This window comes from Mastigoproctus giganteus, chromosome 2, assembly GCF_048544385.1.
Source record: "Mastigoproctus giganteus isolate SK-2022 chromosome 2, ASM4854438v1, whole genome shotgun sequence".
NCBI classification, from domain to species: Eukaryota; Metazoa; Arthropoda; class Arachnida; order Uropygi; family Thelyphonidae; genus Mastigoproctus; species Mastigoproctus giganteus.
Genome location: NC_143576.1, coordinates 225,599,288 through 225,625,739, shown reverse-complemented (window position 1 = coordinate 225,625,739; position 26,452 = coordinate 225,599,288). Strand labels below are relative to the sequence as shown.

Sequence of the window (26,452 nt, the reverse complement as noted above, 5' to 3'; positions counted from 1 at the left end):
AAACGAGGAAGATGAAAAATTGGTTCTGTGAGTTTGAATTTGGACAGTAAATGGATCTTGGCTGTTGAGAGCATGTGTTCGGACTGTTTTTAATGAGAGAGCGGGAATTATTGAAGCCAATTCAGAAGAACAGTGCCAATAGACGTATCTGTAGAAAGGCATGCAGCAGAAACAGTACTCAGTGAGTGGAGAGACTGTGTTAGAGATGAACCATTAATTATTCTAACTGCCCTCTTCAAAATGGAATCTACAAGCCTGAAAAGGGTTTTTCGGGGCACTGCCCCAGATGTGGGAACAATATTCCATGGTGGCGCGGATTTGCGATTTGTACAGAGTGAACAGCTGTTTGGAAGAAAAGTAACGCCGAGAGCGAAAGAGTTTTTAGATGCAGAGGAAGCAATATTTGTAATGTTCTTTTGCAAAGAGATATTAGAAGTCGGGGTAATCCCCAGAAGAGATGTATCAACTAGCGTAGAAATCGGAGTGTAACCAAAGATAAGCACAGGAGCAGAAGAATCATTTTTGCGAGATATAAGACAAGATTGAGTTTTAGAAGGATTGAAATCAACTAAGTTGTCTTTGCCCCACTGAAGAATTACCTGGAGATCGACATTTAAGGAATTGGTAGCGGATATTCGAGAAGTTGAAGCTGATTGAGTAGGGCAAGGTTTCTCAAAAATGGAAAGTGGAATGCAATGTGCTATCATTTCCAGTCAATAGAAGAAGGTCATTAAGGAGAAAAAGAGTGAGAGGAAAGAACTGAACCTTGCGGAACACCAGCATTAGTAGAGAAGTTAGAAGTCAGAGAGCCATCTACCATCACCTTCAGTGAACGATCAGAGAGAAAACTGGATAACCAATTACAAAACACAGTTGGCAAACCATAAGATGGAAGCTTTTTTAGAAGACCTTTATGCCAAACACGATCGAAAGCCTTTGAGATGTGAAGCGGAAGAACTGCTTGTGTTTCACCGAACTTTTCCATTGAATTTGTCCATAAATGGGTAATATAAGCCAGAATATCACAAGTAGATCGACACTGACGGAATCCATACTGGCGATCGTTGATCAGACGGAAGGTTTTTAGGTAGTTTAAGAGTTGGCGGTTAATTGAGTTCTCCATTACTTTAGAAAGAGTAGAAGTAATTGCAATGGAACGATAATTGGATGGGAGGGATTTCTCACCCTTTTTAGGAACTAGCCGGATATGAGCAAATTGCCGAGCAGAAGGAAAAACACCTTTGGAATAAGAAAGTGAAAAATGCAGCAAAGAACAAGAGTAAGTTCAGGAGTGCAGGTTATAAGAACAAGTGGAGAGATACCATCAGGACTTGGAGCTTTCTTAGCATCAAGATTCACCAAAATCATTCTGATATCCTTTTGTGGAAGACCACAGGGGGCATTGAATGGAGCAAGCTGGAAATGGTGAGAGGTGTTTTACCAAGATCATTAATACATGAGTTGGAAGAAAAAAGGGATGCTAGCAGTCAGCTTTATCCTTGGCCGAAGTGAGAACAGAACCATCTGGATTTGACAGATGTGGGAGCAGAGATGGTGAAAAGTTGCGGCCAATAGCTTGGCAAGAGACCAGAATGCTCGGCTACCATTAGGGCAAGAAGCAAGTTTTCTATTCTTATCCTGTTCAAAATCTAGTTTGGACTGATTAATAACTGATTTTCAATTGTTGCGAGCTTTGGTGTAGGCAGAAAATGAAACTGAACAATTGGAAACAAGCAAATTACGATATGCAACATTCTTTTCTTGAACAGCCTTAGCACATTTATTGGAAAACCAAGGTTTAGATGAAGCAAGATATTTTAAAGTGGTGTGTGGGATAAAGGATTCCATTCCTCCAAGAATAATTTCACTGACACGATCTGAGCAACCGTTGACATCAGAAGTTTTGAAACAGTAGTCCGGCCAAGGAAAAGAAGAAAAGCAATCTCGTAGATCATCCCATTTTGCATTCTTGTAATGCCAAACAACACGAAGTTGGGAATAGTCATAAGTTAAAGGCTCCATTGGAGAAGAGACAATCAACAAGTTATGACCTGAGGTGCCTAAAGGACGACTTACTTCGAACCTATACTTAGAAGTGTTGTTTGTGAGAAAAAGCTCAAGCGTTTGGCTGTATGGTTAGGATTGTCCAGTATTCTTGTAGGTAAATGAACAATCTGTGCAAGGTCATTAGTAATTGCAAATGCCTCTGAATCTCGTCCAGCTGGTTCGGTGTGACTAGAAAACGGAAGTCAGCTGGAGTTGTGAACATTAAAATCACCAAGGAACATTACCTGACTGTTAGGAAGGTTGGGCTGGAGAAAGTCAAGTTGCAAAGAGAAGTCAACGAGCTCCAAGTGATTAGTGGGGTTGGGGGAAGTGTAGAGACAACAGATGAATTTGACATAATGAGGTAGAGAAATTTTAAGCCAGAGAAGATCGAAAAGAGGAGATTCCAAATTACCAAATATCTAATAGGGGATATCGGAACGGGCCTATGCACAAGTACCACCTTTGAGGAGAAAGGAATCATACAGGGAACAATTTGGGAAACTGAGATGAGCAGTAGTTGAACCAACCGATAATTGAAATTTTGTCAAAAAAAGTTCATGGGGTTTTCAGACTGCAAGTGGAAAATTGATATCGTTGAGATTAGAATTTATACGACGTATATTTGTGAAATGAACTAGGAAGTGTTTGGGAGGTTTGGATCTTTTCGCAGATAAGCTTACTTTATAAGTTTGACAATTCCTGGTGTATTGAATTGTAAGAAAAAGTGGAAGGTGTATTCAATAGTAAGAAAAAGATTCATGACATAACGTGGCATCGCAATGTCCCCTGCATACACACTACTCGGACTTCCTCCAGTCACTATCTGGCAGACTAAAGTTAGCAAAATTATACACTAGCTGATCCGGAAGCCTTCTAAAGAATTACCAATATGTTCGGTCCGGTGTACTAAATAGCGGCGCCCTGCGAACAACATTTTAGAGCTGTACCCTCGAAATGTATGGAAGATTGGATTTCGCCATGATGTCTATCATAACCTCAAAAGTCATAAGTCATACACATGATGGAAGAGATTCGGAAAGGTTGACCGGAACTTAGCTCTGGAGACTAAACATGGGTTCCACCACTTCAAGCCTCCAATAAGCAAAGTAGTGGTATTTCACTGGTTGATGAGAATCGAGTACCACCTAGTATTGTCTGGTAACACAAAGGGGGCGGCATTCTTCCATGTGGTGTGGGCGCCACACCTCGACCCCTGCTTACGTTGAATCACACATGGGTGGTCACGCACAGTGTCCACGTGCATTGGGGTTATACCCAGGATCCTACTTAAATCCTACGAACAAATTCTTAAATGATTATGTTCTTTGCAGAATTTGATTAACCAATCTGAGCAGCGATAGACCAAAACTTTAATAACGTTTTCTTAAGTTTCTTTCTTTGATTTTTATTTATTTTTTTATTTTCTATTGAATTGAAGGCAAGGGCCGGTACGCCTTTATTTTTCTGAGGATTTTCTCCCCAAAAACACGATGCTCTTAGTACCGGAGACTATACTGAGGGCTCCAACTCTATGAGCAGAGCAGAGGATCAAAACTGCAGCCGCCTGTTTTGGAAATCCCAGAAATTCCATGGTTCTGAATGCACGAACAATGAAGTACACCAAAAAATTAGTGATACGCGATTTTCGCCAAGAAGATATTCCGACGACTACGGTCCTCTTGAACTCCTTAGAGTATCGCAAGAATGTACAAAGTGATTACGAAAAGTCTTAACAAACGAACAAGCCCAGGTATTCTTGAAAAGGGGTTCAACCAGTGTCAGCACAAGCTACAGACAATGATGATCTGGGGCGTGTTTCTCGAAGAGCATGTTTCACATGAGTCCCAGTATTTATTGCTGGATTTCCTGCAGAGCTCTTTAATACAGGTAATTTTTTTTGTTTTTTTTTTTTAATTTCTAAACTGAAACATATCTAAATAGTATTCGCGAGTAGCACATTGGTATTAAGAGTTATAAACTTGTCTCTAATCAAGTCACAAAGGAGGTTAGCAAGCTAAGACAAAGAATGCAAAGAAAAACAGCAGGAACATTTTTACTTATATTAACAGTAAAAAGAAAGAATTGAATCACATTAGCACAATTGATGTCGATGGTTTAAATGTTGATGATCCTACTCAGGTTACTGACAAACTGAATAGATATTTTTTAACTCCATTCACGCATTAGTGAATGGAGACTACAAAACAACTCTGTCTCTCAAAATTATTGATGTAAATTTTAGCTACAAGGTTCCTCCATTGGCCCGAAGAATTGACTTTGAATAGATCTGAAACATATCCATAAATACAAGCAATTGATAATGTAATTCAAATATAATTCAATAAGACTGAAATTAAATTAAATACAATAAGACTGAAATTAAATTAAATACAATAAGACTGAAATTAAATTAAATACAATAAGACTGAAATTAAATTAAATACAATAAGACTGAAATTAAATTAAATACAATAAGACTGAAATTTCTAAAAGTCTCATGTGTAATGTGTTCTTTAGTAACTACAAGCAATTAGGTTAAAACAGAAAGAAAACGATATATAATCTCACATTCCGCTTGTGTTGCCTGTGGTGCTTGACGACGAAATCTGCGCTTCAGTCCCTTCATTGATCTTTTTGATTTGTCACTGCTGTTGTTAATTCTCTCCTTTACTTTCCTAACATCTCTAAGTATTGGGTTGCTGTTTACTAGGTTCGGTGTTTCTCCATTCAATGATTCACCTGTTCGGTTTGACAAGCGTCCTATATTCTTAGTGTTATTTTCAATAGATTCTAAACTGCCTGGCACCGTAAGGTTATGGGAAGGCAGTTCCAATCTTATTGCGGTTCCTTTTGCTGTAAAACACATTAACACAAAGGATATAGTTACTACATCAAACGAACACGCCTGATATATCATGGCATGGACATGATTCTCAGGAAACCTGAAACGAAATTTTCTTCTATTTCAACAAACAGAAGGTTAACATTTGCTATTATTCCATAATATCTGTTGCATGTTTATTGTTAACAATAAATATTTGATATTATTTCTTGTTAACAATGCTACTCTCGTAATGATGCTATTATTTTATTTTTTTTTTTTTTAAGAAATACTGCACACGAAAAATATTCTTTGTTGTATGTGATTGCACTTTGGAGTTGAATAAAAGACGTTAATGCATAATCCTTACTCATTATAATGCTGACACCACTGGCGAAACTACCATACTGCCAGGTCGCAAGGGACCAGTCCTCGTGAGTAATAATTTTGAAATAATCACCATCCTCCCCAAGTCGGGTGGAAAAGACCAGAGTTCGAATCCGTCAATGACGCAAAGAATTTTTATTGGTCGTTTTCAAAAGGCTCATAAATTTTCTTGATTTTCGAGAAATTTTTATGGGTCTTTTGGCCTCTTGAAATTCCTGCATTGTGGATGGGTATGGGTTTTAAATGCTAAAGCCACTAAGGCTCTGAGGCAACAGTGCATTGCGTGTAATCTGTAACTGAGTGTAAACTGCAATCGGTTTGCTGTTTGTTGGACGAAAAACCCCAGTTGCTGAGAGAAGAATCGTACAACTCTTCATATGAGACCAAATGCCTAAGCCATGTGAAAAAGACTATAAAAATTCCCGTTGTCGATAACAGATTCGAACTCGGACCCTTTCCATCCGGTGTGAGAGAGCAATGATAATCATAACTGCTGTGCTACCAAGAGGGCTGTAGAATGGACGGAAATGGTTCTCTATGCTCGATAACCCATTTGAGGCCATCTCACACTGTTGTATACAAATGAGATCCGGACTGTGGGAACAATTGAAAATGGAAGGAGTCTCTAGTGGATTCCTCAAAGCAGTTTAACAAGATTTTAGCATAGTGGCGCGATAAATTACCTGGGAGTAAGCAATGGACCTGAGAATAATTAAAGATAATAATCAATAGAAGTAATTAAAGGATGGGTGAACAGTCAAAGTTGGGGTACAAGTGGTCACAAAAGTAGTACAAATGGTGTTTTCTACATTAATGATGCATCCTTAGCTTCACGTTGTTGTTGTTGTTGTTGCCATATCTTAATTCTGCAATCAGCATGATGTAGTTGAAAAAAGAATTAATCAAATTAATCTACGACTTAATGGTCATCACAAGATCATCTATATCTGCCTGTATTATATGAAGGACGATTCACGAATGTGGCTTTTATTCAGGACGACCAAAGGTGTTTTTATCCTTGCCGCCACAGGAGAGGGTGCTTGAATTGGTATAAATAGCATGAAGGCACTGCAAGGTTTGAGACCGATCAGTCTCAATTAGAAAAAGCAATGGAATAATGTTGACCATACATTCGTCCACAGTGACTGGAGAAATTTTAGAGTTACGGACTGATATCAGAAGACTGAGTGGAATAGGAATACTCAAGACAATAGTTTGCTAAAAGAAACAAGTTGACAATGCCATCTCGAATGAATTTAGAATTTATGGCTTTACAGTGCCATCTCGAATGAATTTAGAATTTATGGCTTTACAGTGCCATCTCGAATGAATTTAGAATTTATGGCTTTACAGTGCCATCTCGAATGAATTTAGAATTTATGGCTTTACAGGAACGCATGTTTGCATGTACCATACAAAGGAAGCGTACATGGAAGACCACCAATGGTGTGTGTGTGTGTGTGTGTGTGTGTGTGTGTGTGTGTGTGTGTGTGTGTGTGTGTGTGTGTCATACACGCTCAAAACTGGCTAAATAAGTTATTCCCTTTAGTATTTCACCATCTGTGTTAATTGTTGTTGATTGACGAATTGTACCTAGAAAGTCACTTCAACTACCCATGTGTATTGTTATGTCTGTAAATTTCGTGCGTTCTCTGGTCGATTTGTTTGCTTTGATGGACGTAAAACCCCTGCTTCTGTGGAGAAAAATCTTGCTATCCACGCCTGAGACCGACAAACTCAGCGACGGAGTGAAAAAAGCCCATTAAAGTTCCTCGCGTGACTGACGGGATTCGAACCTGTGCCTTTTCCACCTGGTGTGGGAAGGACGGTGACAATACCACTGTGCTACCCTGCAGATATTTGCTACAGACACACAAAAAAAAACTATTATATTAGGGTCACCCTGTAAGTTTTTACATATATCCATTTGTATGTGTCTGTAAACTGCATGTATTCTCTAGTTGATTTGCCTGTTTTGCTGGATGAAAAACCCCAGTTTTTGGTTGGATAACCTTGCTATCTATGCCTGAGACCGACCTACTCAGCCACAGAGTCAAAACTTGCTACAGATCACAAAAAATCCAAAGTATTATATTAGGATCACTGGGTAATTTCTTACATATACAGTGCTGTTTTTGGGACGGTGCGCAACGGTACGGCGTACCGGCACCTTTATTAACAGTGAAGTGTGACATTTGGATGCAGTGCACTTCGAAATTTGTAATATTCCGTAAATTTTTCTTCATATGTTTACCTTACTATTCAAATAAGCTTAAAATTATTTAACTAAATTTGCATTTTTCACTGTCTATTATTAAGATATTTCTATATAAAACTGTATAACCATTTTTATAATTCTAAATTACTCAGTCGGACCTCTGTTTAACGAAGTCCTTTTATAGCGAATTATTTTGACTTTCCCTTGGAAGTTACATTTAAAATACTTTCCGTTGAGCAAAGAAAATTTTCATATAGCAAACGGATTAGAAGAGAATTAACTCGGTACGCGCTGTTCGCATTTCTGACCTTCAGGCAATTAGTCCTGCTGCGCGAATTAAGGGAGCTAAAGCATTCTACAACTTAGTGGTACCTGGTAAAATCTATCCGACCACCTGTCCCGCATACGGAGGAGTCGCGGTAGTCACAGAGAAGTATGATATGTAAGATAAGTAAGATATGTTACTACTCTATGGCGCTAGTCAAGAGTGAGCAGATCAATGTGTATTCCCCATGGGCTCTGGTCCACCTTCTACTGCACTGGTATCCAACTTTTTCCCGTACAGTGGCCATATTCAAAAAAATTCAAAGTTAGATTTCTTTAGTGTGTTACATTTTCCATATCTTGTTGCATGTAAAAGTAAAATTGAAAATATTCGAAAATTTTATTAAGTACAATACACAATTACATTTACTGAAAAAAACATTTAATGAGAATTTTTTTGATAATTAACAAAATTCAAAATGCTGTTTTAGTTCACCTTCCTCGCTGGCCGTAGGTTGGACACTTCTGTGAATCAACTCTAAGTGCCCGTTCGAGAATTAGGAGGGAGTGATTTTCTTTTACCCCGACAAATAATCATCTGTTGTTTCGCGGAATTGCGTTATCCACATTTTTCCGTAAATTTTCCCTATCTCTGTTTACATGTTCACAGTACCTGTATATCCGAATGACACCGACATTTTGGACAGTTTCAAAAAAAAAAAAAAAGAAAAAATTCGAATTTAAGTACTAGTGACAATACCGATGACGAGAGACCAAAAATGAGGACAACGAAGGTATTATCCTTCTAAACATGAATTGTTGGCATTTGGTGAAAGCGAAGTTAGAAAATTGTCAATTAGGTTACAGTTAAATGAAAGAGATGCAATTTGTGGATTTCAGGGATGCCCAATTGACAAGAAGGTTTCGGAAGAATTGAAGAATTTGATGAACGCTCTGAGTACGACACCAATTTCATCGAGTGAATGTGAACGAGGATTTTCGCAAACGAATCTGATCGCCAGCGCTTAGTTGATGACAAAAACAGTTTCTTCATTACTGTTTCTTAAAATTGTAGACCCGCCACTGACCCGCTTCGATCCAGCAAAATATGTCGATTGATGGCTGCTTCGGAAACGTCATTCAGCAACCGACACACAAAGAGGAAGAAAAGAAGTCGGCATAGGACAAGAGTCGGCAACCTGCGGCTGGCGAGCCGCATGCAGCTCTTTTAACACGTAACTGCGGTTCTTTAATTTTACAGCTCACATGAAGCACAATTTGAAATGGAGTTAAGAGGACTTAAAAATCAAGGACATGTGGAGTGCAACACTAAAATGTCTTAAAACTGAAATTGAGGATTTGGAGAGGCAAAACGCTGTCTTTGAAATTCTACACAAATGGACGGCGATAGATGAGTTTAAAATGCAGACCAAATTGTGTTCGATGTGCGCGGAGTAACTTACCTGACCCATATATAAACATTTGAAAATATTTGCGTTTGGACTTCTCTCAGTTTTTGGTTCGACTTTTTTCTGAGAGCAAATATTTTTGAACATGAACTATAGTAAAAATAAATCAAGAAACCGTCGTCTGAACAATGCTGGCATGTTTAAAGCTCAGCGTGTTTAATTACGACATACTCGCATGATGTTGAGAGACTCGCTCAAGAAGTTCATCAGCAAAAGTCATTAATTTATACCTATTTGGATATTTGTTACGTTTTTTCAGTATTAATAAATAATATTTCAAAAAATATATATTTTTAATAAACACCTTCCCACTCTATTCCATTTCTTAAAAAACTCACCCCCCCCCCCTCCTTCCAGCTTGAGCTGAGGTGCAGCTCTTCGGATTCTCTCTCTCTCTCTCTCTCTCTCTCTCTCTCTTTTTTAATTAGATCAAAAATGGCTCTTCACTCAAAAAAGGTTGCCTACCCCTAGCATAGGATGTCGGATGAGAACTTAATAAAAATTTGGAATATTCTACAAATACTTTATTATGAAATTATTTTTACTTATGTTATTATTTTTTACTTATTTTACTCACATTTTACTTATTTTTTTTATTAGTAAAATAATAAGAGGAGTTTACCTCAATATACTGCGTAGAACACTTCCGTATGATACCCTCCAGAAATTAAAACGGGATCGAAATCTACGCAGCATATTGAGGTAAACTCCTCTTATTATTTTACTAATATTATTATCAACGTAGAACATATTGAGTAGTACAGCTCTGATTCATACTATCTAATTATTTTTTTTATATAAGAAGAAGAACTCTTTATTATATACTTGAATAATATTGAATATTATATACTTGAATAATAAATTTATGCTTAATAAACTGTGTTAATATACTTAATTTGTTATTCTTATTCTAAAAACATTACTACTAAAGTAACAATATCAGAAAAAAAATTTGTAGAGTACTTTTCATATCCTTTTAATTTTCAATTTTTTCTGATAGCAAAAAATGAGTACTGGCACCTGTTATTTTACAAAACAAGCATTGCATATACCCATGTGCATTGTGTCTGTAAATTGCATGTGTTCTCTGATCGATTTGCCTGTTTCTCTAGACGGGAAAAAACCCCGTTTCTGAGGGATAAAAACTTGCCATCTACTCATGAGACCGACTAACTCAGCCACGGATTAAAAAAAGCCCATCAAAGTTCCTCACTTCACCAACGGAATTCAAACCCGGGCCTTTTCCGCCCTGTGTGGGGAGGATGATTTTAGGGGCATTTTTTCCTCATAAAATTCCTTTTGGCCAATTAGAGAGCATTACTCATCTTCGAATCGAATATTTAGTCTAGCCCTTTTCCATCAGTCCCATACTATCTGAAGCAGTGACACTAACGAACAATGTCCTCACGAAGGCGATGATGATGACTGATTATTATTATTATTATTATTATTATTATTATTAGCCACACAGTACAAGGAAGCCCGAGGCTTATGTTGCACCAGCCGAAAAAAAAAAAAAAAAAAAAATCCCGAGTTACCCTGAGAGAGAGAGAGAGAGAGAAGTAGACAGGAATCACCAAGAAAGAGAAGAATGATGATATCCAGCTCAGGACCCTGGGTTTGCCAAGCCCATACTCACCAGATGTGAGCCCCCGAGGTTTAATGATAAAAAAAAATCATCGTCGATGGAACTTGCAAATGGATAACAACTCACAAAGAGATAACCGAATTCAGCCCACTTGCACATACTCGCGCGTATGTTTATATTAGAAGATGAAACTGTGAAAACCAAAAATCGTATATAAATCGGCACGAAACTGCAGACTAAATAATTCAAATTTAATAAATAAAATTAAATGCTAAAAAATCGCGCCATCTATATAATGACACGCAAAATGTTCTGCTGTGTTTTCAACTTCGTACATAAACAAACGTATATGGGGGTGTGTGTGTTTTGTACTGAAACCAGCTAGTTATGAGTATTGAGATAGATGTATATGTTGAATGTGTTGACATTTCGCATTAAAGGTTCTTTCCAATAGTATTTTGGATTTGTAAACTTTTGTACGATTGTATTGCAGTGAAATGACTGTGCATGAAGTTAATTTTGAAAGGGATTCAGAATGTCAACTTCTACCTTAAAGAAAAGTAAGATTAATATAGATAATTTTATATGAATGTTTATTGTTGTGTTAAAAAAAATGTAGTAAATTCTGGCTTGGTAAGGCAGTAAATAACGCGATTTACAGAACTCTTAGTCAGATCAGATTTATATATATATATTTATTTATTTGATGTAAATAACCTCTAATTCTGACACGCACGTTCATTACGGTTTGGAAGACAAGCTGAAGTATGTGATCTCCCTACTTGAAGATTGTTCTTTACGGGAATGTTGAATGCTGAACTTACCTAGTTCGTCAGCGGATGTGTCGAACTAGCATTGCCCTGAGATAACTTCCCTTTCCTTCATTTTATGACTTAAATAACAGGTAAGATCCTAACTCCAAGCTCTAGCTTTGGGCCAATGGAAGCTTTAACCCCTGTTTTGCTTCCCGATGCCACTGATCGTCGACGCATATGTTCGCGATACTAGGATGAAACTGGCGCTTAATTAAATAATTAAAAATACTTTATATTTAAAGTGTTTGCATATTTGATGTTTGCTGGCAAATGATTTCGTTTGCCACAAGACGCAATGTAGTGATATCATACCTTTAAATAACTGCAGCAGTCTTCTGCTTTATTGGGTAAAATACCAGAAAGAGAAGGCATTTTACCCAATAAAGTTAAAATATATCTAGGCAAATTACTTTTGTTTAGGTATTTGTTTGTTTCGGTATAATCTTATTTTAAAAATGTAGTAATAAAAATATTATTTTTGCATATATATATTATTTAGATAATAGAATGGTAATACTTTAGAACATTGTACCCCTGGGTATGGTCGAAATGAATGACCTGCTGCTTCTTTTGCTTGAATCTGGCCCAAAGTCGCATAAAAACCTAACCTTTTTTCTCTCTAAACAAAAATGAAAATCAATTAAAAACATGACCCTTCCTATTAGTGTTTTTTCTTTCTAATTACAACTATTATCCCAGTTCTTGTCTTTCACATCACATAGCCTTTCCCTGTAATATCATGTAAGGGAGGAACAATCATATCCTTCAGTTTATAAGCCATGCACACTGGCTAGCAATCATTTCCTTCACTTTGACAGAACCAATCATATCCACCACTTCAACTGTTCGTCTGCCATGCCCAGGGTTACCGGATGCTAAATTCAGCCAAAGAATAGCCATCACTTATATACATACGCAGCTGATTGAGGTGTATAAGGCCTTGAATGGGTTGAGCAGTCTTGATTCTGATGGGATTCTTCCTCTTGCCCAGATTACAAACCGGAGGGGACATAAATCAAATTAACAAAAGGCAGTTGTAGAATAGACGTGTGGAAATTTGCTTTTAGCCAGCGGGTAGTTGATTGCTGGAACAAACTTTCATCTGTCATTGTGGAAGTTGATAGCTTAAATTCAAGGAGGAACTGGACAAACTTTTAGAGGGAATGCATGTGTGAAATGTTTTTTTTTTTTTTGTTTGTTTTTTTTTTTTTGGCCGATGCTACATAAGCTTGCTTTCTTGCATCACATGCCTCTACTACAGTAAATTTCTGTTATAACACTGTTGCTTATAGTAGTGCTTCTGTATAAACACTTTCCTGCTTATTAGGGAAAGCTTTTGCACAGTATTAGCACTATAGCTGGGAAAAGCATTTGTTTGTTTGTTTGTTTGTTATTTGGTTTTTAGGAGCATTAGCAACTAAGGCCATATTGCTCCGGGATATGCGGTGGTCATTCCTTGACCTTTCCGCATCCTCCGTATTTGGTGGTGACGGGCTCGAACCTCGGTCTAATCAAGAAGCGTGTACTACGCACTGCTACTCCTTCCCACCCACCTGGCTACAAAGGCGCCGGAAAAGCATTTAAACTATTTTAAGCTGCCAAGAGGGATTAAACTTGGATTTAACTTTCCTTCCCCTTGATTTTTGGCTCTGGGAAAGTGACAATAAAAGCTGAATTTTAGGAATCATTATTCGTGCAGTTTGTTTACTTCATAGAAATCATTCTCAGGGCAGGTAACATTTATTTCATGTTTAACTCATCCTTTGAAGGTAGATTGGCTGCTCTTTACAACTCATTGTTTATCTGTTCATCATTGCATTTGCATGCTCTCCTTGCCTTTTTTTTTTTATTTTTTTAAATTCAACATTATTCATTTGCTTTCTTTGCTGGTACAGTGATTAGTGTCTTTGTGTGTATAGATGTTCGACATGGTATCAGTAAATTTCATTAATGACAGCATTATTATTATTATTAATATGCTAATGCTAATAAGCCTCAGGCTTCCTTGAACCATATGGCTAATAATATAACATTTATCCCATACAGTAATATACTCAAGGTGTTTAGTTTAATTTAATAAAATATTTTAAAAATTTTCATTCTTTTTGCACAAAAAATGCATTAAAGGTGCCAAAAAAAGCAAGCATAGTACATAAGTGTATAGGTTTTCAACTTGCATAAAAAAATTTTTTTTGCAAAAAAAAGCTAAAGAAAAATAAAATTGGTGTTAAATTAAGGTTTAGTGGCATCTACCAAAATTTTGATCAAAAATGAAAAATAGCCTGCAGAAAGGAGAGTGGGTGTGGAAACACCCATTTATGTTTTTCTGCTTATAATGCTCTTTGTGGCCAGGCTCTTCAAAAGTGCTACAATGAGAATATAGTGTGTGCGTGTGTGTCTGCACTCACGAGTATATATATATATATATAATTATGAATAAAAATTAAAATTAAGTAAAGAAAGAAAATGGATTTGAATTTGAATAGAGATAAAATGGAATATCAATAATATGAATTATGGATCAGGGACACTGCAAGAGCAAAGGTACCCTACAACCATAATGTATATATAGAAAATTATTTTAATGTTATGTGCAAATCTTTAATTTAACTTATGCTAATAATGAAAATACCGTGTACCCTGGGAGCGATGTATGTTGAATAAAGGGGGGGAAGAACGGAAAAGAGTAACGTTATAAACAAAGTGCGAATTTTGAAAAATGTAAAATTTGAAAAGAACGAAAATAGAAATAGCAGATTATTGAAAAGAACGACCAAAGTAGAAATAGCATTGCAGTATCTTTCATAATTTCTGTGTCATCTTCAGAGGTCATCCACCTAAATTATGAAAAAGAACAGCAATACTCTTACTTCTGTTTCTGACATGTTCTGTATGTCAAAAAAAAAAAAAAAAAAAAAAAAAACACGTGTACGCGGACACGTTGTAAAAAATAATTTAGAATATAAATTTTGAAAAAATAAAATACAAGTTAAGCAAAAATATTATTCCAAAGTATAACATACAGAACATGGATGACCTTACAGAAGTAAGTAACCCGCCAAAAAGAGAAGACAAAGGAAGCGAGTGTCCGATTGACAAGAATGACAAGAATGTCAATAACTTACTTACTAAAGTTAGTTATTGACATTCTTGTCATTCTTGTCAATCGGACACTCGCTTCCTTTGTCTTCTCTTTTTGGCGGGTTACTTACTTCTGTAAGGTCATCCATGTTCTGTATGTTATACTTTGGAATAATATTTTTGCTTAACTTGTATTTTATTTTTTCAAAATTTATATTCTAAATTATTTTTTACAACGTGTCCGCGTACACGTGTTTTTTTTTTTTTTTTTGACATACAGAACATGTCAGAAACAGAAGTAAGAGTATTGCTGTTCTTTTTCATAATTTAGGTGGATGACCTCTGAAGATGACACAGAAATTATGAAAGATACTGCAATGCTATTTCTACTTTGGTCGTTCTTTTCAATAATCTGCTATTTCTATTTTCGTTCTTTTCAAATTTTACATTTTTCAAAATTCGCACTTTGTTTATAACGTTACTCTTTTCCGTTCTTCCCCCCCTTTATTCAACATACATCGCTCCCAGGGTACACGGTATTTTCATTATTAGCATAAGTTAAATTAAAGATTTGCACATAACATTAAAATAATTTTCTATATATATATATATATATATATATATATATATAGACACAAACACACATATATTATAACCATAAATGCTTTGGAGTTACAAATACAGCAAAAATATGTACAATATACATATATATTGAGGGTTTAGTGTTAACTACAAAATCATTTTGTAGTAAACATTTTTGTAATTAACCAAGAAAAAGTCATTTGACATTTTCTTGGTTTACTGGAAATATAACCCAAGCTAACTTGTAAAGTACTAGAGAGATAGAGCTGTATGATGATATGATATGCATCGTTATTTGTACTAAGTAAGTAAGAGCTTCCATAGGCTCAATTTATCCTATGTTATATTAATATATATATATATATATATATATATATATATATATATATATATATATATTTTTTTATGAAAACCCCAAACACAAAAGGTATTAGAACCTATAGTACTTAGTACCTTGCTTGGGTATGAGGTTATGAAGATGAAAGAAGATATTTGTTGACATTATACTTGAATTTCTGTAGACTGTAATTTTCAGGAAATACGTATGAAGGAAGGTTGTTCCAGAAAATGGCAGTTGAATGAATAAACGAGGAAGATCAAAAGTTGGTTCTGTGAGTTTGAAGTTGGACAGTAAATGGCTGTTGGGGGCATGTGTTCGGACTGTTTTGAAAGAGAGAGCTGGAATTATAGAAGCCAATTCAGAAGAACAGTGCTCATGGAAGTATCTGTAGAAAAGGCATGCAGCAAAAACAGTACGTCTATGAGACAGAGTGGAGAGACTCTGTTAGAGAGGAGTCATTAATTAACCTAACTGCCCTCTTCTGAATGGAATCTGGAAACCTCAGAGAAGTTTTGGGGGCACTACCCCAGATGTGGGAACAATATTCCATGGTAGGGCGGATTTGTGATTTGTACAGAGTGAACGGCTGTTTGGAAGAAAAGTAACGCTGAGAGTGAAAGAGAAAACCAAGTTTTTTAGATGCACAGGAAACAATATTTGTAATGTGCTTGTGCCATTACAAATATTGTAATGGCACATGATTAGATTGAGATTACAAGATTTCTAATGACCCGATTTCTAATCTCAAGCACAAGATTAGCTTGAGATTAGAAGTCAGGGTAATTTCCAAAAGAGATATATCATTTTGCTTAGAAATTGGAGTATCACCAAAGGTGAGCAGAAGAATCCTTTTTGTGAGACATAAGACAAGACTGAGTTTTAAAAGGATTGAAATCGACTAAGTTGTCTTTGCCCCACTGAAGAATTACCTGGAGATCGGCATTTAAGTAATTGGTAGCAGATATTCGAGAAGTTGAAGCTGATTGAGCATGGCAAGGTTTTTCAAAATGGAAAGTGGAATGCAATGTGCTATCATCAGCAAAACTATGGATAGGATTTCCAGTCAATGGAAGAAGGTCATTAATATACAAGAGGAAAAGAGTGGGGGAAAGAACTGAACCTTGGGGGACACCAGCATGAGTGGAGAAGTTAGAAGACAGAGAGCCATCTACCATCACCCTCAGTGAGCGATCAGAGAGAAAACTGGATAGCCAGTTACAAAAAACAGTTGGCAAACCATAAGATGGAAGCTTGTTTAGAAGACCTTTATGTCAAACACGATCGAAAGCCTTTGAGATGTCAAGAGCAACTGCTTGTGTTTCACCAAACTTTTCCATTGAATTTGTCCATAAATGGGTAACATAAGCCAGACTATCACCAGTGGATTGACACAGACGGAATCCATACTGGTGATCGTTGATCAGACGGAGGGTTTCTAGGTAGTTTAAGAGTTGGCGGTTAATTGATTTCTCCATTACTTTAGAAAGAGAAGAAGTAATTGCAATGGGACGATAATTGGATGGGAGGGATTTGTCACCCTTTTTAGGAACTGGCTGGATATGAGCAAATTTCCAACCAGAAGGAAAAACACCTTTGGAATAAGAAAGTGAAAAAAGGCAGTAAAGAATAGGAGTAAGTTCAGGAGCACAGGTTTTGAGAACAAGTGGAGAAATACCATCGGGACCTGGAGCTTTCTTAGCATCAAAATTCGTCAAAATCCTTCTGACATCCTTTTGACAGAAGATCACAGGAGGCATTGAATGGAGCGTGTTGGGAATGGTGGGAGGTGTTTTACCAAGATCATTAATACATGAGTAGGAAGAAAAATGGGATGCTAGCAGGTCAGCTTTATCCTTGGCTGAAGTGACAACAGGTTTTGACAGAGGTGGGAGCAGAGATGTGCAGAAGTTGCAGCGAATAGCTTTGACAAAAGAGCAGAATGCTTGGCTACCATTAGGGGCAAGAAGCAAGTTTTCTACTCTTAACCCATTCAAAATCTAGTTTGGACTGATTAATGACTGCTTTACAATTGTTGCACGCTTTGGTGTAGGCAGAAAATGAAACTGGAGAATTGGAAACAAGCCAATTACGATATGCAATATTGTTCTCTTGAACAGCCTTAGCACATTTATTGGAAAACCAAGGTTTAGATAAAGGAGGAGATTTTAAAGTGGAGTGCGGAATAAATGATTCTATTCCTACCAGAATAATTTCACCGATACAATCAGAGCAAACGTTGACATCAGAAGTTTTGAAACAGTAGTCCGACCAAGGAAAAGAAGAAAAGAAATCTCGTAGGTCATCCCATTTTGCATTCTTGTAAGGCCAAACAATAAGAGGTCCGGAATAGCCATGAGATACAGGCCCCATTGGAGAAAAGACAATTACAAAGTTGTGATATATTGTGTTGTACAAAGTTGTGATCTAAAGTTGTGTACTAATCTGAAGTACCTAAAGGCCCACTCACTTCGACCGTGTACTTTGAAGGGTTGTTTGTGAGAAAAAGATCAAGCGTGTTGGCTGTATGGTTAGGATTGTCCGGTATTCTTGTAGGTAAATGTGCAATCTGTGCAAGGTCATTAGAAATTGCAAAAGCCTCAGCATCTTGACCAGCTTGGTCGGTGTGACTAGAAAACGGAAGCCAGCTGGAGTTGTGAACATTAAAATAACCAAGAAAAATTACCTCACTGTTAGGAAAGTTCAACTGGAGAAAGTCAAGTTGCAAAAAGAGGAAGTCAAAGAGCTCCAAGTGCTTAGTGGAGTTGAGAGAACGGTAGAGACAGCAGATAATTTTACACAATGAGGTAGAGAGATTTTAAGCCAGAGAAGATCGAAGAGAGGAGATTCAAAATTACCAATTCTCTGACAAGGAATATCGGAATGGACATATGCACAAGTACCACATTTGAGGCGAAAGGAATCATACAGCGAATAATTTGGGCAATTGAGATGAGCAGTATATGAATCAACCTATAACCGAGCTTCTGTCAGAAAAAGTACATGGGGTTTGGCAGACTGCAAGTGGAAATGGACATCGTTGAGATTAGAATTGAGACCACATATATTTGTGAAATGAACTAGGAAGTGTTTGTAAGGTTTAGATCTTTTCGCAATTAAACTTACTCTATTAGTTTGACAATTCATGGTGTATTCAACAGTAAGAAAAAGTGAGGGGGACATGCTGTATGAAGTAATGAAATTTTTGGATATGGTGTATATATGGTAAGAATATACCCAGATCCTTGACATAATGTGGCCTCGGCAATGCCCCTCCCACGTACACACTACTCGGACTCCCTCCAGTCACTAGCCAACTCTACTCGGCCAGCTAGTGACTACTCGGACTCCTTCCAGTCACTAGCTGGCCGAGTAGAGGTAGCAAGATTATACACTAGCTGATCCGGAAGCCTCCTAAAGGGTTACCAATAGGTTTGGTCCGTTGTACTAACTAGCGGCCGGCCTGCTAACACCGTTTTAGAGCTATACCCTCGAAGTGGAAGGACGATTGGATTCAAGAATATACGAAGGTATTACCTTTATTCCGTCTACTAGTGGACTTCTTATCCAACTCTCTTCAAATGTCGCTAATTTATGAATGATAATATAAAATAATTTTAAAACTAAAAATATGTTCCTCACCATCAGCCCACGAGTAATTCAATACCCCAGGTTCGTAGTCATAGACTCCAGGAATATCAAACCCCATGTAACCTCTAGTGATGGAAGACATTAAGTCAGAAAAAACATGGGTTAAAAATATAAGTTAGAATACAATTAAAAATACGAATAAAGTCCACTAAAAAGTTTCCTTCCTGAAGTGGGCCAAAACTTTTCAACATGTGTCGTGCTCACAGGTTGAAATAAAACTGACAAACATAATGCATGTGTGTTATTAATAGGAGATTAATCTTTAGCGCGCATGCATTTGCAAGACCATAATTCAGATATGAGAAATGGTTGGCGGATGTTTATAGAATTACTTTGTAGTTTCATCTCTAAAGTTTTGGCAATTAATAATTTAGTATAATTATGCCGAATACTGGAGATTTTAGCTTCATTAAAAAGAAACATGTGGTTTTCGTTTATCGCATGAAATGCTAGTTCCAAAGGATTGGCATGCGATGCATGAACAGATGCTTCATGCTGTTTAACCTAAAAATTTAAAATGCATGTGGTTAATCCAATGTAAGCATTGTCATAATCTCTACAAGAATTGTTGTAAACTAGGTCATGTGACTGTTCGGAAGAAGATAATACTGAGTGATTCCTTAATATCAAATGTAATTTATGTGTCGGTTTAGCCACTATTTTCATTTGAATACCTATAAAAAATGCATGCACGCTAAAGATTAATCTCCTATTAATAATGTAACACACATGCATTATGTTCATCAGTTTTATTCCAACTTGTGAGCATGACACTTGTCAATTTTTGGTCCACTTCAGGGAGAGAAATTTTTTATTGGATTTTATTCATCGTATTTTAATTGTATTCTAACTTATATTTTAACCTGCGTTTTTTCTGAAGTAATGTCTTCTATTACTAGAGGTTTCATGGGGTTTGATATTTCTAGGGTAGGGTTGGGGTCTATGGTTGCAATCCTGGGGTATTGAATTACTCGTGGGCTGATGGTGAGGAACACATTTTGAGTTTTAAAATTATTTTAAATTATCATTCATAATTTATCGACATTTGAGGAGATTTGGATAAGAAGTCCTATAGACAGAATAAAGATAATTCCTTTTGTTTATTGAATTGTTTTTTTTGTATAAAGTAAAACTAAAGTTATCTCAAAACAAAAATGCAGTTTTGTAGTTCACTTTGTTTGATACTAAACCCTCGATATGTACATACACGTACGTACTGCACCTGTTCTATAACAAATGTGGTAGTGTTTATATTTTAATTTTTAATTATAAAAATGAAAAATGTCTAATTGGAAATTAGTGTTAAAATTTTGAAAATTTTTATATTTTTCATTGCATGTTGTGCAGGTCTTTCTTATATGAAGAAAGTTGCTTAAAGTCTTCTCTTTTTGTGGTTTTTTGCATATGAAATGTGTTTGGCAACTTCTCATTCAGAACCACGAATTTGTCTTAATACTAAAATGATGTACTTAAACCTACCATATTTGAATACCAAAAACAGGAACAAACAGTCCATGTAAGTTATTGCATGCCATCATCAGATAGAAAAGTAGGAATTTCATTATTACCATTTTTGTTGTTAAACCTTTTTAACCCACAGACAGGTGTACTAATATCGTGCTTTTGAGCAAATGCTCCCTTGTATAAAGCATGCCTAATTTATAAACTAAAAATGGGCAATCAAAATTGCCCTTTATTTTAACATTATAGAGGACACAGTTATGGATAATGAATTTTTTTATATTGAAATCCTGTATTTTTAAATAATTTTTTTAAATTTAGACACAAACCAACATACTTTATATTTAGCATAATCCTGTATTTTTTTTTTTTTTTTTTACATAAACGAGAACTACATAGATGGAATCTATCCAGTTATATTAAGGGAGGCAGCAAAGGAGGTGAGCAAACCCTTAGCCATAATTATGGGAACATCCTTGGATTCAGGGGAGGGCCCTATGGACTGGAGAATTGTGAATATATCCCCAATTCATTAAGGGGGGGGGGACTATGTATATATTAAGTGCAATAGCATCATTAATACACAGCCATTTCTGAATAAACAGAATATTTGTAAGGCAGCATCGTTTTAAGTTATATCTCATATTGTGAATACCTTCACAATGAAGGTATTTTCTTTACCTTCATTAAGGGGGGATCAGAAGGCAATGTGAGTAATTATAGACTTATTAGCTTAACGTCTGTTCCAGTATAAATAATGGAATCACTGGTTAAAGAAGTAATACAGGACCATTTAGACAAGCAAACAGTTATAATGCAATCACAGCGTGGATTTGTTAAATGGTGGTCTTGTCTAACCAATCTGATAGGTTACTACGATGCAGTGACCAAGGAACTGGATGAAAAAAATAATTTTGACATCATATAGATTTCAGGAAGGCTTTTGATACTGTTGTACATAAAAGACTGCTGTACAATGTGGAGCAATGTGGCATTAAAGACAAGTTAATGCTATGGCTAAAGGGATGGTTAAGAAGAAGAAGACAGAGTGGCTATGAGTGGGCACTGTTCTTTGTGGACTAATGTTATTAGTGCAGTTAGTATATTGGCAAATATATTAGTGGAGTTACCCAGGGTTCAGTGCTGGGTCCATTGTTGTTTTCAATATTTATCAGTGATATTGATGAAGGTAGATCAGGCTTAATATATAACTTTGCAGATGATACAAGGGTTGTCAGGGTGATTAACAACAGTCATCAGGGTGAGCTACTGCAACAAGATTTAGGAAAATTGGGTGATGAGCTGAGAAATGGCAGTTGAAGTTTATATTTACAGATGCAAGGTACTGCACATAGGTAGCAGTAACTTATCAACTGTGTGGTACCACACTTAGGGTAGTGGAGAATGAAAACGACCTGGGGGTAATTGTGCAGTCAGACATGAAATTCTCTGAGCAGTGCGGACACATAAAGAACAGCTCATGAACTTTTGTCAATGATATACAGAAACTTTGCTGGTAGAGATAAGGAGGTGATTATCCCTTTGTATAAGGCCATGGTTAGGCTGCATCTTGAGTACTGTATACAGTTCTGGAGGCTTCACTTTAGGAAGGATGTAGATCTGCTAGAACAGGTGCAGAGAAGGGCAGCCAGATTGTTGAATGGAACAAAAGGATACTTTTTTCTAGAAAGGCTTCAGTTCTGCAAATTGCAGAATCTCAAGACCAGGTACTTGTGGGGAGATCTGATTGAAGTGTTTAAAGCTTTGAATGGATTGAGTAAGCTGAATATTAATAGCATTCTTCCACTTGCTGAGATTACACACATGAGGGGATCATAAATTCAAGTTGGAGGAATATGGTTAGACTTAAAAAATTCTAATAATGTTTCTCACAAAGAATTAGATATGTTTATAATAATTTTAATTTAATAAATCACAGCATGTTCATATGTTAATCAAATGAATTATATGTATGTAATTTGAAATTATAAACATAATATTGTTTAAATAAGAGAAGATACAAATTTTGGCAGTGCTGTACTAACTCCACATGCACTATCAAAACTGAAAATGAGCAGTCTATAGTGGGAGGGACGTTGATCATGGGGTTCTGCTGTTTTTTAAAACTGCAGAGCAGAAAACTCGTGAACTCTTTTGTAATCTTTAGATTACAGAAGAGTTCCGTGTGCAAATTAAATTGAGAAACACTTATTATTGAGTAGATAACTGGGAAAAGTCTTCTTTGGTATGAAAAGTATGATCTGTCTGCTTACATTCCAGGATAGACATAGAAAAACAGTTAATAAGTTAATTGTTATGGAATAACTTCATTGTTATACATGCACTTTGTTAATAATGGACTTCCCATTTTTTTGTCTTTCGTGCAAATTTGAACATATAAAATACATGACTGGGAACTTATAACCCAAGCTTCAGGCTGTGGCTGATGCCAAAGCTATTCACTTTACTACAATATTCCATCCTGTGATAGTTTTAGGATTTTTTGAATTGGCAAGTTTGCATGAAATGAAAATAAAATTTTCTTTCAAGTTATCACTTTTCAATGTTTATATTTCAGGAGCCAAAGAATGTAAAAAACTTTCACGGGATGTCTGATCCTCGTTGTTTTCACTACAATGGAAGCTGTAGTTGCTGTGGCAATAGGTGTTTTAGCTGTTGTTTTCCTTGGATCACTGGTTGCTCTAATCGTTGTATGTCATCATAAGTACTGCAGACAAATGGATTTACTTTCCCCACAGTTAGTAGATAACAGGTAAAAGAACATTTCTCTCAGAATACTATAATTTATGCATACAAAGTTCATGTATTTATTAACAAAAACTATTGTTTGACTGGTTTTAAATAATATGTACCATATTTTTTGAATTTTTTTTTTTTTTTTTTGAAAACAAATCCCTGATTTTGTCCTATATATGAAAGTTGCCATCTCCACTGACATCAAAACAAATGTTTTTTTTTTTTAAATATTTTTCAGGATGTAGCCTTGACAGTCCATGCTATTAGTTTCAGAACAACTAGCTTTCTGCAAACACATATTACATATTTTCTATCTTTAAATGGGTTCAAATCCTGGCAGGGACTCTAGGAATCCTTAAACCATGACTGTAGTTAGCTCCTCTCAGGTAAAGGGACAGGTGCCCCCTTTCTTGTTGTCTGCCTGAGTTTTGCTCCTTGTACAACATGAAAATAAACCTGTGAACATCTACTTGTAAAGATATACTATGGCCTAATATGCTGATGCCCTGTGAAACTAATTCCTTAATATAGCTGTGTTGAACAACAGTTCTGTTTGTCTGCCTCTGCTATAAGCATTATAGATTAATCAAGAATAAGTTCTTAATCTCCTTGATTAAGTTTTGATTAACTTCCTTTCCACATGCTAGATTTCCATTTAGTTGCATGTGATTTGAAACTTTGTACAATAATTTGCTGTAGTCTTTTATGTAGATGTATTGTGGTTAAAAGATTAGCTCTGAAAAGAAGCAGTTTCCTGTCTGTATTGATGAAACTGGAAATTATAAAAAAAAAGAGAGCACGAAAAGTAAGTAGTTCAACAATTACAGCTCCATATTGCATTTATAATGGACTTCATTTCTGCATTTATTCCATAAGCATTAGAAACTTAACGTTTGAAGTTATTTACAATTAACTATATTTTTCCTCAGTTTTGCTTTTCAAAATTATGGAACATCTTGTATTCCAAAAAAATATGGTGGTATGTTGTTAAACATGGATTCATACTAGGTTTTTGACACATTAACCATTGTAATGTTAAAGAATAAATTGATACATACAGCTATCTAGTTAGCTTCTTCTTTTTTTTTCTTTTTTTTTTGTTATTATTAAAAATATACTGAGTTGAAACATATCTTAGCTTGGTTTGAATAAGGTGCTGAATAAAACAAATGGGACATCTGATTATTCACCTCTTTTGCTCAACATCAAAAATAATAAAAAAATTGTTATGGGGTTTTGATGTAGCATCTATTATCAATTTTTTTATTATTCACCCAACTGTTGGATTTCACATCAGTTAAATATTTATTCTCCGTACACAGGAGTAGGAAGAATTTGTAGTTACTGCTGCTGCCCCAAGATTTTGTCTTGTTTCCTCATTTGTGATTGCGGTCTTTTTGCTGCTTCCATCTGTTAGTTTCCTTTATCTTTTTTAAAACTCATTTTTGAAGATTCTAATTTTTTAAAATCAATTTCTTTATTTCTTACCCAGCTCTCATCTCTGTAGGTCAAAACCTACAGAGATCAGAGCTGGATAATAGGCTTAAATACTTGAAAGCAAACTGTATTTTAATATAAAATGTGTTGGCAGTGAAATTTTATTTGAAGTCCAAAGTCTGTATTTAAAAATATCCCCTACTCTTTACAAAAAAGATAGTTTCCTCCTTTTTTTTTTTTTTTTTTTCAAAAAAAAAAATTCTATTTTCCCTTTGCTTATGGTTACCCGATAGCCATCCTTTCAGAAGTCAGCAGGTATGTAGTACCGTTAATGTTTGGTACCATGGGAAGAGGAAAGAAAAGCTCATAGATACATACAATTGCTGACTTATTTTGGTTCCGTAGTCTACACTAAAATTTTCCTTATCTCTCCCAATTTTCATAATTTTTAGGGTCCATAGTCTAACGAGGAACCCTTATAATGTCACTCTGTTGCCTGTCTGTCCGTCCATCTATCACAGCATTGTACCTCTGGAACCACTCAACCTATTGACTTGAAATTTTGCATGGGCTTGTACATCATGTGGGCCAACATAATGCTATATTGATCGTTGTTGACAAAAATTTGTCTGAGAAATGGGGGGGGGACAAAAAAAGGTTGTCGACAACCTATAGCTTATTATACACTGCTGGAAAGAGCTCAACGAGTAAGTTTAAAATATAATTAACATATTTTTAAAATTCAAAACGGTGGCGCCAGACAGGAAAATATGAGAAATTTTCGTGTCCCCCCCTCCATTTCCGTCTCTAATGGAACTAAAAATTTAAAAATCACATTAGCTATTGTATGTGGAGCGTATGCCTACAGCATATAATTTTGGACTTTATCATCCTGAGCGAGTTCCCCCTTGTTCAGCTGGCACTGTTCATAGACTGATTTCCCAATGCAATATGCTGATATGAAAATTAATACTTGCTTGTTATCTCTGTCATTGATTTGCCAAACTGTATACGGTAATTTAAAATTTTCCTAGGTACATTCGCAGGAACACCTTGCACAACAAAGCGGGTCCCCCTTTGTTCTGCCGTCACTGCCACATGCTTAAAACTCAGTTAAATCTGGCTGTGAGTTTGTGTATGCAGCCTTAACCAATATTAAATGCCCAAATTTACAATAATTATAGATACACCAATAAGAGTGAGCATTTTATCATCCTCTTCACTTGGTATGAATGCTATGTTAGCACCACGTGGTCATAACTCGCGTCAGGCCAGCGATCTTGACTGGCATTTGACAAATTTTCTGAACTTTGGTTCTCAGCTCCGCTAGATCGGAAACTTGCATGGAGCACACAAAACATAGAGAAAGGCCCCCTCTATTAAGAAAGAGTTTACCCTATTTGCACTAACAGCTTATGACCAAACCGAAATCACTGAAAATGACTGAATTCTGGCCACATAGTCAATTTGTGACTGGGTCTGCCATTAAAAGTGCCTTGTTCTAGAATTGGAGTGTGGCCACGAGAACCTTTCAG

General features: G+C 36.1%; 1 protein-coding gene across 1 annotated transcript in view; it reads left to right on the top strand.

The window, feature by feature from the left end:
* The first annotated feature begins 11,671 nt into the window (after nucleotides 1-11,671).
* The window catches only part of LOC150090185 (transmembrane protein 98-like), a 55,118-nt gene continuing 40,337 nt past the window's right edge, over nucleotides 11,672-26,452 (top strand). The window contains exons 1-2 of the mRNA XM_090390192.1: nucleotides 11,672-11,700; nucleotides 23,302-23,496. Coding sequence (XP_090246318.1) covers nucleotides 23,360-23,496 — 137 coding nt within the window. The 5' untranslated portion in view covers nucleotides 11,672-11,700; nucleotides 23,302-23,359. The remainder of the gene's footprint in view (nucleotides 11,701-23,301; nucleotides 23,497-26,452) is intronic.